This window comes from Phragmites australis, chromosome 19 (genome assembly GCF_958298935.1).
Source record: "Phragmites australis chromosome 19, lpPhrAust1.1, whole genome shotgun sequence".
Classification (NCBI taxonomy): domain Eukaryota; kingdom Viridiplantae; phylum Streptophyta; class Magnoliopsida; order Poales; family Poaceae; genus Phragmites; species Phragmites australis.
Genome location: NC_084939.1, coordinates 9,816,176 through 9,830,861, shown reverse-complemented (window position 1 = coordinate 9,830,861; position 14,686 = coordinate 9,816,176). Strand labels below are relative to the sequence as shown.

The window sequence follows — 14,686 nt, the reverse complement described above, 5'->3', positions numbered from 1 at the left end:
CTATAGAATCTGCATTGTTGAAGTTCTAAGATATAAAAAAAATAATGCTACAAGTACTATGCATAGTCAAACTTCTTTGTGAACTGACTGATCCACTGTCAATCAACTAGACTTTATCTCTGAACCTCACTGTTATCTATCAATTATCAAGCTGTTACCTATGTTTCTTTCAGCGAGTATTCTGACACGTGTAAGACGTAACAGAAAAAGAATTCCAGTGACTATATTTCTATGCATTGAAATATATTATTTGCGTCCTCGTAGTGCATGCTACAGCATGTGCAGGACCATATGCATACTCCTTTCCTCCCTGCATTACAACTATCTTGAGTTACAAAATCATTCTTTCACCTTCACTTAAGTAGCTCCATGTGACTGCAACCATTAATTTGTGATGCCAGACAAAAGGACAGATGATCCTGTCATGCCCTCTCAAGTTCCCTAAGCTTCAAAATGCACTGTGGCTATAGAATCACATAGGCACAATATAACTGGGCATTCCAAAGCTGCATAGTTTTATTCCCTTCTTATTACGTTGATAATGCAATATATTTGTGCACTCATTTTTAATCTCTTTAGATTCATATCAAAATGATTTAACTTATTGACCTAGTAATATTCGAACTTAGATAGTTTTTCCCTCATGAAAATTGTGACTATGGTTCTATTGTCAAGATTATTCTAAAATACGATGAGTTGGATGGTAATCCTATTGCTCTCTATTAGATTATGCCATCTCTTCACTGAGGTTGAAAGTATGGTCCTATTGTCAAGTTTATTCTAAATAATGATGAGTTGGATGGTAATCCTATTGCTCTGCATTTAACCTGATTAGTAGAGCGCATGACCAACAGTTACTTCGGTTCTCGGCAAGTGTTGCATGAGGTTGCTACAGTGGTGCTGCTCCAATAACCAAAATTGATATTTGAGTGGTATTTTCCCCCTTTGAAACAAGTAAAAAGTCCGAAAAACAAACAATGGTTCTCTTGATGTACATGTTTCTCTTTTATAGAAATCTGGTAATCAAAAGAGTCATATAGTTCATGTTGAGGGGACAATTCTCATTATTTGGTGTATTGAGTTGATTGTTGATGCCTGATCATTAAAACTTCTCGGCATTGTTTTTGACAACTAACTTTTGTTACTCTGGCTAGCTTGTTTGGTTATCCTAACCTTTGTAGAATGAGTACGACTATCTGGTTGGATTTAGAGTCTTCATGGAGCTTGGTGAGCTTTCATGACATACCATTGGGCATGTACTATATTGTTTATACTCAAGCTCAAATTCGATGGATCTAATTTTTTAGTACTATCAAATATTCGATAGATCTAATTCTTTAGTACTGTCAAATATGTTGGGAGAATCAGTTGCCTAACTTGCAAGATCTATTTGTCGAACCACCTTTTACATTCTTAAACACGATAACAATTGGGTTGCATCAGTACAGGTTAGAGATTTTATTTGATTGTTAACAGTCTTTTCTACACATGTATAGTTACAGTAGATATTATCGGCCTGGCAGACATTGTTTGAAGCCCACACCAATGGACCGAGCTCAGCGGCCTGGCAACGCCACGTATGTTTCTAGTTTTTATTAAAAACCAAAAATTGGGATATTACAAACCATAAAGGTGAAATCGCTCTCAGGCAACAAATAAGTGGGTTTAAATATGCAAGATTATACAAAGCGTATGACGGCAACATATTATTCCCGCATCTTCAACTTTTGATGCTGGTTGCTCTTATGGAAATGGTAAAGAAAAGCGAAATAATTAACAGAAGTGGAGGCTATTTCCCCAGTCAGTTTCACAGAAGCTTCGTTCATTGCAACGCACCTCTATAACTACAACAAAGCGATCATGACATATTACTCGAATGGAATCCAATGTCCAGAGGTGAGTTGGTTCCATACATATGTTTAAATAAGGTTTGTCCCGTTTTCATTAGGCAAATGAGCATCCCGAACAGGCAAGAACTTTTTCCTGCCTGAATGCAATACATGTTGAAGCAAGCTCCGGTATGTAAAGCTCAAAGGTGAGGCAAAAGCGCAAAAGACCTGTACAACTTCGGCTTCTCAAATGTTGTTGCGGGTAATTACTCGAGTTAAGAATTGGAAGCAGCATGGACATGGCACCGAGGATGGCTTAGGACGCCTCTCTCTCGGTGCTTCTTTCACCAGAGGGTATTTGCTGGGAATCTGAATGGGTAATCCTCCGAGACCTCCCGGAGCCATTGTCAGGCGACACTTCTGAATGTGATGGTACATGTGCCAGCATGCGTCGAGCAATTGGGACCTCACTAGTTGGTGATGGAACAAGGCCATACATGACGGTTCCCATTGGATGATCGAACTTGCAAGTTGGACCAAACTTGCAGATGCCATAGCGAGAATAGAAACTGCATATGGGCTCTCCCTGTAAGCAGAAAAAACGGATGTTTAAGCAACATGTACCATCTTGTATAATGTGTTTGCATTATATCACTAGTGTCAAGCATTGCAAGATATCAACCTTGATTCTACTTAAACGTTCGGCACCATAGCTATTAAGAACAAATCAACAATAAGGAAAATAAATACGGATACAGTGACCTTATGTGTTACAACCAATGGCAGGGTGTACAGTAGATAACCAAAAGATATTGCTGCACGGTTCTGAAAGCATGAAGTTACAGGACAGCAACTGCTTGGTGGACAAAAGCGGGTCAAGTCTTAATAGTGTTCCGGTAGTTTTGCATGTGATGAATGAAACAGAAATTAACGGAGATTAAACTAGGATTAGCGTGCCTACAGACGGTGAAATAAACTGCAGTCCAACCAAGGTATATCATGGTTACTTCACCGGAACCTATCATACAATAAATCAAATAACTATTCTACACAAAGTAACTACTAACTACTGTGTGGAATTAATACCACACTGATCTCGATATTTAAGGTCCAACTCATTTGACAGCATTGCATTACAATATAGAGCCCCATGCAAATTGTCATTCAGGAACAGATATATAGCCCCATCTGATGAACCATCGTTAGTTCCTCTAAAAATAAGATACAGAAGAGAACCAGGAGGATAACTATTGGAAAATAACACCATTGGTTTACAATTTTGGCAAACACCTCTTAATCAAAATTACACCACAGGATACCTGAAAGATCTATAGGATAACCATAGTCATTTCAATATCACTATTCTGATGAGTTTCCCTAAACCCATATACGAGAAGAAAAATTTTACAGTGGTCTCGGAGAAACTTAAGCCATCAATTTTTTGAATCAAATGGTCTGGATTGGTTAGAATACTACCCATTATTTAGAGGTAGTATGAGTAGTATATGAGAAGGGTATATGTAGTATAAGGGTATTTCTGGGAAAAAAGAAATGGCATGGTAGTTATATCGTGCAAATTCATAGGTTTAATGTTTAGACTGGTCTGAATGCTGATTATTTGGTTGAACGATTATTTGGGGATTAAGTATAAAAAAAGACTACAATGTCCTTCAATAGTATGATGGGTAAATATTAACACTCTCGTCGTAATTACAGAAATATCCAATCACGTGGACGGTCAGATTAAATTTATACTACCTCCTGCCTACTGATAGTATGGACCACCGTAAAAGGGCTCGAGAAGAAACCACCACTCCCTATGGATAGAGGGGATTGTAGCAATATGCCTTACTTAGATTAAAAAGAAAAAAAGAGGCCAGGATAGCCAGAAAAAATCTACCCAAAATTGCATACACATCTTAGAGAGTAAACTTAGGGACATTTAATTTTACAAAACTCTTACCGGGCGTAAAGGTAGACCTAGAGAACTCAGCGCACAATTGGGGGAAGGAATTATTCGCTCCTTGGGATGATGAAACTTGCATACGGCACCAAACTTACAGTCTCCAGTCTTCATATAGAACTGACATTCAGGTTGGTCAGGTCTCTCTGGAAATACATTCTCCCTCTGTACTGCATAAAGTCCAACAGGAACAGAACCAGCTTGGTAAGTTGAAAACATTCCTTGATCACCCATGCCAGGTGTTTCACCCTGGCGTGAGCCAGTATAGTATTGGGCAGCTCCAGGCGTCCGTTGTTGGTCATCTGAGGATGAAGAACCAATCTGCGCCTAAAACAATAAAAAATAACTAATAATTCATAAATTACATGGAGATTGCAGAAATTATTCAAGAGCAACCAGTTACTTACAAGTAATGGATTTTCTAAGTACAAAATCTGAGCTCATACCCCTACGCATGGAGATCAGTATGAACATGAGGAAAAAGTAAACTTATCAATATACTAAGTTTATAAACCTACAATGAACAACAAAGCCATGAAAAGGCATTACAGATTTTAGGTTTCTACCAGGAATTCAGGAATCTCTTTGGATTAGTTTTTCAACAGGAATTCAGGGAATTCCTCTAGACTAAGATGTGATTTGTGCTCTGGAGATGAAACACCATAGCAGTAACACCTATTATGGGTGTGCTCTCAACTAGTCAGCTTTGAGCTCCCAAGTCCTAACCTGAACATCACCGAAGCCACAGAAAAACATAACCAAGTATTTACTGTTTCAAAATCGGCCGCCTAGCCCGCCTAAGCGAGATCTAGGCGCTAGTATCCAATATATGAAAGCCACAATCTGGTTAATTTTGATTCTGCACAGCATGTTAACATTTTATGCCTCGTCCTAATGGCCATCAATATCATAGGCTGGCTTTTATCACTACAATTGAAGAAATGTATGTGTAGATCACTACGAGTGTACAGGCTAGCCTTCATCAATTATGGTTAGGATAAAATAAAGCCAACTTAACCACCATAAGTGCTCAAGGTCAAATGCAATATGTAACTTAACACATAACATGAGCAAACTGTAGCTGACGATCAGGGTAATGCCATCTCGGTAATTATCATCACTAGTAATCATGCACGAGAGATGCACGTTTTAAATTAGGTGACATTATAATGATTAAGGAATACATTAGTGGCATTCGATTTCGTAGTGACGGTGATGGTAATTAGGGGCCTAATCCAGTGTTACCAGTGTTATTATTTGTTAAAGGGAGGATGGTCATGAAATTAAGAGCATTAGATACTGTTGAACAGATGGACATGACTGATGTGCATAAACAAGGTGGGTGAATGGAAAGTAGGTTGTGCTTTTTATATTAGTATAGATGCATAGAAAAGAGTAACCAGATTTATTCTGACTCCATGCCAAATCAGGTTGCTCTTGATAAATCAAACCTTCAGATAATCAATTGCAGTGCTGGAACTTTCACATTGATCCAAAACTGTCAGATAGTTAATGGTAATGCTGGAATTTTCACAAAACTAAGCTTCCAGCTCTTGAATATAAATCAATCAAATTATAAAAAAAAAATCCCTTAAATTTGCATAATTAAGAAAAAGGATAATAGAAGGAACTAACAAAAACAAGAAACAGTAGCCAAGTGTTTAACGGGTCACGCTGATAGCAGAGTTATTAGATTCTGCCAGGTAATTGACACAGCCGAGATCCCAGGTCCATTGGGTCATCGGTCGGACTGGCACCGATCAGACCTTATGCCTTGTTGAAATGGTTATAAGTATACGTGAAATGTAAAAACCTTTTCTCATGTACAATATTATGAAAGTACTTTTTATGACAAACAACTACTCTCACAGGATTCTCGATAAATAAATGAGTGTGCATAATGTAATCAGGTAGTGAAATATGCACTATGAGTGTGCACAATGTAATCAGGTGGTGAAATATGCACTTGTTAGACCATGTGAACTCAAAAGTAAAACGGAAGTCATGGAACATACAGCATAAGGATTCCACCCTGGGACCTGAACAAGCCCTGGAGGAACAATCACTTGTGCATAGCTTGAATGACCTGGCCACCTTGGACTTGCAATGAAAGAAGCAGATCTTGACAAGGGCCAGCTTGTTACAGCCCCCCCTTGGTAAGCATGCTGGCCAGGAGAAGTCGCAGACTGTCCAGGTGAATAAACAGAGCCACGTACCGCAACCATTGTGTTAGATGGTTGTGGATGGTGAAACTTGCATGTGCTTCCAAACTTGCACTGCCCTGTTCTTAAATAATAAGCACATTCCTTTTCATTCTGCAGTAATAACATTTTAGTAAATGAAATTAATCTTGCCAAAAGGTTGCAGAGAGACGTGGCACCATATTAACTACATATGTATCATGAATAATTGTGAATGACAATAGAAGTTCAGAACAAACCAGCCGTAGAGGGTAGCCCAAAGTGTTCAACTGTACTCGAGTTGCCATTGCAGCCTTATCTCGGGGGTGGTGAAACTTGCAAGTTGCTCCAAATTTGCACGTGCCGGTCTTTAGATAGTACTGGAAAAGAATGGGCAATGTGAAAACAACAAAAAAAAAATAACGTTGACTCACAGAAGAACCATAATGTAATCACACACTTTTCGAAAAATGATATGCTGACACAGAAAAAAAGAGAGAAAAGGTATGAACTAGATTATAATGGTTCAGGTCATTCAGACAAGAAAAACAGTACATATCACATAGAGGCGTGCACAATAAGTTTTTTTACCCTAAATCAAATGACACTTGGATTATGTGTTGATCTGTATAAGAGTCATTCTACTCAAGTTAATTTGGAAATACAAAAACAATATTTTACTTGAACAAAAAAATAATCCTCTAGTTAATGGCTTACAATGCAAAGTTTCAGCATTTCAATCAAGAGAATGTTATGTGAGCTCATTTAAGAGGCTATAACTCCATGGAACAAAAAAACAATGATAAAAGCACTGAAAAAAACACATCAAACAGAATTCATGCAACTTCACGAAACAGCGTGAAACAAATCAATGCTAGCAGGCACCAAGCTCAATTCTTCCTGATGTAAGACTAAACAGCAACACATGTTCTAGGAGACTAGGACTATATATTAATTTAACTTCTGTTTTTAGTGTTATTTATTTCTTGGACTGAAGAAGTCCAGCAGGTACCTGTCAGCTTGCAGCACAACAATACGACAATTTCACTCAAGCAGGTTTAAAACAGCTCAAACTAGTGATATAATATTGACCTAAATCAAACATCTCAATTAACAATTCATGGCAGGAGGATGACCTTCTGATTATTAGGGCATGTGTAGATATGAACCAACAATCATGTTTTGCATGTCTAAAGAAACAAACTGAGGGGGGAAACTATCAGAGAGGAATCTCACTTGGCATTCAGGCTGGCCAATTCTTTGAGGATATTCTCCCTTCATTCTTGCAGCAGCAACAGCCTAATAATCAGACCACCAATGTAATTGATCACAACAAGTGTGGGGATGAAGTTATAAACAGTAGGACAAAGAAGCATGTTATGAAGAAAATAAAGAGCTATAAATTTTTAGCTTACAATTCTAAAAGATACCTGCAACAAACAAGCTAAATTACAATATGTTTGTTTATTGTTTTGCTCAACATGTAGCTCTCACACATGAACCCAAGGGAATACACCAGACCAACTCCAAATCTTGGAAAAGGAATCACTAAATAAATGGCAAACTAGTACTCCCCCCCCCCCCCTCTATCAGAAGTTCTTGGCACTTCTCCAAAAGGCAACTTTGAACATCACTCTCACTTCTTCCCAATATTTTCTCTATTTTCTTGGGGATCGTTATCTTTTTCTATTGAGAAAATCAAGAATGTGGTCATTGCAACATTTCCACTCTTTATCCCTACTTAATGCTGCAAAATGTTTTAGGTAGTTACCAAAACATATTTATGGAAATAGTAGAAATCTAAGATTGTGGAAGAATTTTTCATGATGAGCCTACCCGTACAAATTCATTTGACCAATTTAAATATTGAATGGTCAAAGGAAAAAAGCAAACGAGCAAGTTACTTGTGCAATATAACCTCCTCGTGAGAAGCCTAAATATAATGAAAAGAAAGGCCCAATAATATGGCCTCTACCATGAAGCTGTTGGTTCCCATGTCCCCAATTTATATCAAAGTCAAATAGGGGTTCCCCCAAAGGCAAAGTAAAATATGCCCCTAAGGGCACAAGCCCTCATGTGCAGTGTCATTGGATGTGCACTGAGATTGAGATTGGAGCACTGCACATGAAGCACAGCCAAAAGGCATTGACACATGCACACTACATGCATGAATCTCAGTGCACATCCAATGGCACTATACATGAGGGCATGTGCCCTTAAGGGCAAAAGAACTGCCTCCTCCAAATGCTAGCAAAGCCAATTTTTACATCCATAGGAGATTCACACAAGCAAAATTCAAATATCTAGAGAAGGTTGTATTCACTGCCATGCTTAAATCTAGACTTCTTGCTACACAACATCGCCAAATAATCTTCACTTATCAGATTTGCAAGAAATGTTCCAAATTTCACAAGCTATTGCTTTTCATCACGACTCATTACGGTAACTGCTGACATGATGTATTAAAGATGTGAAGTCCGTCTACTTGCACCCAAGCTAGTCTCTGTAATAAATCAATAACTGTAACACCCTCAAACACTATTGTTTCAACAGCTTAAGTTATGGCATCTTACTTGAAAAATTACTAGTAGTAACCATCAAGCATCAACCACTATTTCCTAAACAGCTTTTGTGGCATTATTCCATAAGATAGGTCAGTTGTAAGGTGATGTAATGAGAAATTTAATAGATGTGTCAGTCCTACAGGCTCCATATATACATGCACATAGCTCAAAATGACAAAGGCACAACTTTTCAAGAAGAATGTGTAATACACATAAAAATCAGCTCCCTAGCTAACGCTACTGCTAAACTTAGAATCAGCAGCCAGCAAGCTTTATCAGTATCTAATCAACATGAAACTCAAAAACTGTTCAGATCTTCCCAATACAATATCTATAGCTTCTCAAATAGGAGGTGACATCACCAAACCAAGACACTACCAACTACCCTTGCACCAATGTTATCTGTCTTCTTTTTCCAATCAGGTGGGCAAGAAAGCAGCTTCAAAGTAGGCACTCCATGGGAGCAACCTTATGCATGATTGGAATTGAGAATCCATTTTAAATTTTTAAATGCCTCAAATGAGAACCCATATGAAACTAGGTCAAATAAGGCAGACAAAAAACAAACAATTAAGACTTTGTAAGCACAGCAAGAATATATACTCTAATGCCTGAAAGAAGGGTAGAGGAATGGATTGAGGTTACCAGCTTCCTGTCTGCTGGATGATTAAATTTACAGGTCATCCCAAACCTGCACAAGCCAGTCCTCATGTAATAACTACAATCTGGCTCTCCAACACGCTCTGGATATGGCCCAGATTCCACAGGTTCCCCTAAATTCATCTGCCACATCGCCTCTGCAATTGAATTATAACAATATTAGCAATCGTTCATAAATGCAGCAAACTAAAAACAAAGTGTACATGATGCTCAGATGATTAACCCCAAAGGAGAGAAACCAGCATCCGGTTTGTGCTTACCATAGATAACATTTGGTTGGTCACTAATTCAGGTTCAAATCTAATAATTTAGAATGAATCAACAAAATAAGAGAGGAAAGGTGCAAATTTTGTCCTTTCTACAAAAATAAGCCCTATATGTTGCCTTCTATTCCCACCCCACCCCCCAACCACCCCAGAAAAAAAGGTCACAAATCAATTTAATTCACCCTGCAATCCCTCAGAACAGATCAAAAAGATAAAATCACCAAGAACTGACTGGGACCATCAAGAAGAGAGGAAAATGGGCATCCAGAGTTGTTTGCAGCAGCAGTGAACAACAAAACTAATCAACCCCACTAAAGATCTTGGAAGATATCTCTTGGGGTAAAGACCAATGAGACTGACAAAAAGAAAATTGGACGGAGTAATTTCAAGTGGCAATAGGCTGAATATTGCCACATGCAGTGTCATGTCAGAAATACAAAATATACAAAATGGAAACCTTAATTCTCCATGAAAGAAAAACAAACGTACAACCAAACTTTATTCCTCAATCATAATCATGATCATCCAGGTCCTCATCTCAAGTAAATTATTGTTACAGCCTTTAAGATCCAGCAGAGAAGCTACACCAACATTAGCATAGAGCTATTCCTCCCATTTTCTGACCATTCGTCCAAAATTGAAGTAACTGCACAGCACTTCACACAATTTTTGTTAAGTAACCATGACCGATGCTTGGATTGTCCATTAAGTCAAAACCAAACCACAATCAGTTCATCAACTCCATGTGTCATTCTTCGAAAAAAAAAACAATATCACCAACTAAACCATAATATTCTCCAAAGTCAAAAACACTTCATTTTCACCCATTCAAGGATTCACGCGAGAGCATCCTCATGAAATATAATTACATCCAAGAAGATATATTATAGCACAAAAAAAATCTTCATCTCTAAATAGTTTGCAAAACAAACTAGCATTCGTAATTGTGAAAGAAAACACATAAAGGCCTAAGACTAAAGTGAAACCCTTTTCTCCTTAAATCTCCAAGAATCATACTACAAAATCTGAGCTCTAACCTCTTTGCCTAAAATACAAAACGACTCCAATTCCACACACAAATTAGAAAAAATCCAGACTGAACCTCAACTAGCTCAAACCTCTGCCCAAATCTGATTAATTTGAAGCTCCACTACCCAATAAAAACCTCTTACTCAAACCATCGGTAATGACTGATACCAAAACCACAGCAGTATTGACTGACATATAAACTGCAATAAATCAGTTCTCTAACTCTCCATGCTATATCCTCCAAAAATAAATAATCGCACTAAAACGATCAGCTACCTTCCAATACATTTATTCACCACAAAACAACCACTAATAAATCATCTATAACCAAATGATGGTGGAACCTGCACCTTCGGGCCTCATTTTTTTCTGCACCTCAATCAGTAACTTACAACACTGAGACCACACCTGACTCACATACTACCTCATAAACATAAACAAAATTAGACCTTGCAACTTAAACAATGAATCCAGCAGCATCACTCGATACAAAGCGTGCTCCCGAACACCACAGCTTCAAGGAGTCTAGTCTCCAGAAATGGAAATGTTGCCTTAAATGAAATCACAATAGCAGTTCAATCATGGCCACAAAACAAACCCATAGACCTAAGATGGGGCAGCGCACCTTCATCAGCCCCATGGGGCCCGAAGACAGCAGCTGCGACAGCGATAGGGACTGCAGCGGCTGAAGAGGAGCTCTTGCCTGCAGAACAGGAACCCTCCCCTGCAGCACAGGAGCCACCCCTGGCAATCAATGGTGTCACCTTCATGGCCGCCCGAGGCATTAGATCAGGACTACTATCTCAGGTGATCAGGCCATCAAAAACTTGGGTCGAATGTTTAAAGAGAACCATGTACCCATAAATATCATCACAAAACAACAGAAATTACAACATAAAGGCTAAAATTTAGTACTTTCCACAAAAAAAGGTCTTCAATCGCTTCCATTACAGCATTATCAAACACAAAAGGCAAAACTGATTTTCGTCAGTGTGTACACAACCCCTAAAAACACAGCAAATATTAAAAGTGTGCTAAAAACTAGTTTAACTACCAGTGCATAACAATGGGAAGTACAATAATCAAAAGGAATGATGGACCACCGAATTGATAAACATTAAACAACTTCTAATATATTCTTTCATGCTATGGGAAGAGAAACTGTGGACGTTACTTCAGAAAATACGGAAGTCGTGAATCATATCAGCAGTAACAACAAAAGGATTATCAGTCACACTACAAATATTTAGCAATTCTGTTGCACAAACACCATGCAAGGGCAGACAAGAGAATGGGACTAATTATGAGTAGTAAAGCAAGATACAATGTTGCCAACCTCAGCGTTATCACAGAGATAGGATATGTAGAATTTTATCCAGGATAAGTAAAGCAAATTCAACTTTGATGATCCATTGATCAACTACTACTGATTCTCAAAGCACAAGAACATTATTACAACTGTCCTCGGAGACAGCAGAAGTGCAGGCTGCAGCAAGAATACTAGCACGCAAACTATCCCACCTATATTCTCATGTGTCCTCCAAAAATATAAGTATCCGTGAATTAGTTTGTCGCCTCTCTCCATCGTTCTTTCTAAAATGGACAACCTCACAAAATACATCACCTATCCTCCAAAAACCTTTATACTCCATGATCCAGAAAATCATATCAAGATTATCCTACCAAAAAGATACACAGGAGCACACAAAAATGTCCATCTCCATGGAAGACATGTCAGCATTGCAAGGGTGAGACAAAAGAAACCCCAAAAGGCTCAGAACAATAAAAACCCCATGTAACTGCCTCCAAGAACACATAAAGTCTGACCTTTCCACTCAGAAACAACACCAATTCCTTGCCCATATTGGAAACCTCCGCAAAACAATTTGCATCCACAAAATAAAATTGTGGCCCTAGTCCCCAACACCATCTCTTACTCAAACCTTAAAGAAGAACCGACAGCACAATCACAGCAGCATTGCCTGGGCTAAATAGTAACTGTAATCAACTGACCACATCTTCACGTGCTCCTTCCCAAAACCAAACTATTCCACTAAGAAACCTTTCCTATCTTCCAAGGAAAACTCTGGCCTTTCCCAATTGAGATGCTCATTCTTCACTAGTAACCACCTCTGATCATTAATCACTAGTTACCACCCATGATAAACCCACCAAAGATCAGAAAGTTACAAAAAGCAAAATCGAAAGTACTCTGCACCTCCACCAAACGCACCGGCATTGCTAAAGCACGTCAATTGAGGCAATCCTGCAGACACGGTCGTGTCAACTGCGCTCAAAGGCCTCGCCTTTGACACCCGACACAGCGCCCAAACCACACAGGAGCAGCTTCTTCAATCCGACGAGTACCCAAATGCATATATTTTCAATGAACCGTTGCGAAATCGGTGTACACACTCCAAACTGAGGCCGCAGCTGAGGGTTCGAACTACGAACACCAGCGCCGCGCACTAAAAATAACCGAAACCCCCACCCGCGCGCGCAACCGACACCGCGGCGCCCCCAGCATTGCCCGATTCTGCGCGCCCACGCGCGCGCGCGATCCGTACCTCAGCACCATCCCCGCGAAACCCCGCTTCCCCCAAACTGAAACCGTCACCACGGCCTCAACAATCCAACCGAAACCTACCGCGCTCGAGCAGAAGCTTCCATAAGCAAGCACCGAAGCACGAGGAGGAGGAGCAGGAGCAGGAGGGGTTGCTCACCTTCCTCGACCCCGTGGGTCCCGATCGTCGCGGCGGCAGCCGCGGCGGCCGAGGAGGAGGAGCCCTCCCCGCCGCCACCCCCGCCCACGGAACCGCCGGACGGCGCCGCCATCACTGCCGCGCTGGCATCAGATCGCCCCCGCCCCGCCGGCGATCAGTCGGTGGCTGCTCTCGCGCGCGCCCGTCGAGGTGTCACGCGCGCGTCAGAGAGAGAGAGAGGAGTGAGGAGAGAGAGAGAGAGAGGTGGAAGGGAATGAGAGGAACGAGGCGTCCCCGTTCGGACAGCCAGACGTTTTGTTCCTCCCCTCCCCCGCTTCTTTTCACCGCCTTGCCCCGCGGCCGCGCTGCCCTTGCGCCAGCTACCGAACCACCCAAACCCACTCAGTCAACCGGAGCCGCTCTTACAGACACCCCGCGTATGTACACAAGCGGCACCTTCCGCGGCCCACTCCACACCACGGCACCGTGGCTTTACATGCGGATGACGCGGTAGGGTAGGTTTAACCGATAGCGATGTGGTATAGTAGATGATGCAGACATGAGTTATCATAGTTGTTGAGAGCGTCACGTTTTATGGTTACATATGTGCCTTTATGGGTCTCGGATACCATATGGTACAGTGTCGTTAGAGCTATACGTCTTTGTCTTCTTCCAGAATATAAAGATTTCACATGCCACACGCACAGAGCATGCTGCATGAATATCTCCAGTATTAAAATTGTGGGCACAAACTTGAGGTTGCGTTGATGGGATTGTTCGAAAACAAATTCAAGTTGTTAGATCAGGAAATAGTACTAAAAGTGTAACTAAATTGTTAATAGTGTGCACTTTAGCACTCTAATTTTTTTACAATGCATGGCAGTGGTTATTTTAGATGGCACACTTTTGCTTCCAATGTCTTTCCTTTCTCACAAGCGGCTATGAAAAGTGGAAAACATCCTGGCTCACAAGGTGTGATTTGCAAAAATCTTTCACCATCACATAATATGATATCCAAGAAGCCTTATTGATATTAGGCCATCTGTTGAAGTAAGCTGCTAGGAATTCTCGAAAATAAGAAGTTGAATTTGTTGATCGGAAAACAAATCCACAAGATGAATGAGGTATAGATGACATGCATTGTGCAGCATTATCAGAAACTTCAAAATGCAATGTACTAATTGTTTCGAATAATATAATTATATTTGTCATTGGCCCTCAAATACTAGCTAGGGGAAGGGGCCTTTTAGTTTTACCTATTTGCATATCTGCCTTTTCAAGCCTACATATTGTTGTAGTAATTATGTTCTCATTTTACAAATATATAGTATGAAAAACATGTGTCGTCAATGATTCAATGCAATATTTATATAATTCTCTAACATGTCAATCAAGAACAAATGTGATTTTTTAGCTTTAGTACTTTATTGGTGTTATTGCTATGTCTTTGCCTTCTTCTTCTCGAATATAGAGGGCTCATGCACCCCGTGGTG

The 14,686-nt window shown here is 40.0% G+C and overlaps 1 protein-coding gene across 3 annotated transcripts; it reads right to left on the bottom strand.

The window, feature by feature from the left end:
• Positions 1-1,648: 1,648 nt before the first annotated feature.
• Positions 1,649-13,495, bottom strand: LOC133900857 (zinc finger CCCH domain-containing protein 63). Of its 3 annotated transcripts, none has more exons than XM_062342117.1 (7): positions 13,215-13,495; positions 9,182-9,333; positions 7,209-7,271; positions 6,233-6,352; positions 5,808-6,107; positions 3,793-4,119; positions 1,649-2,415 (listed from the first exon to the last, which is right to left on the bottom strand). In XM_062342117.1, the coding sequence occupies exons 1-7, from the start codon at positions 13,324-13,326 to the stop codon at positions 2,146-2,148; spliced, it is 1,344 nt and encodes a 447-aa protein (XP_062198101.1). In that variant the 5' UTR covers positions 13,327-13,495; the 3' UTR covers positions 1,649-2,145. The 3 variants fall into 3 exon arrangements, with proteins under 3 accessions (XP_062198101.1, XP_062198100.1, XP_062198099.1); XM_062342116.1 differs by lacking the exon at positions 13,215-13,495 and adding an exon at positions 11,117-13,183 and having other exon boundaries at positions 3,793-4,113; XM_062342115.1 differs by lacking the exon at positions 13,215-13,495 and adding an exon at positions 11,117-13,179.
• Positions 13,496-14,686: the final 1,191 nt, after the last annotated feature.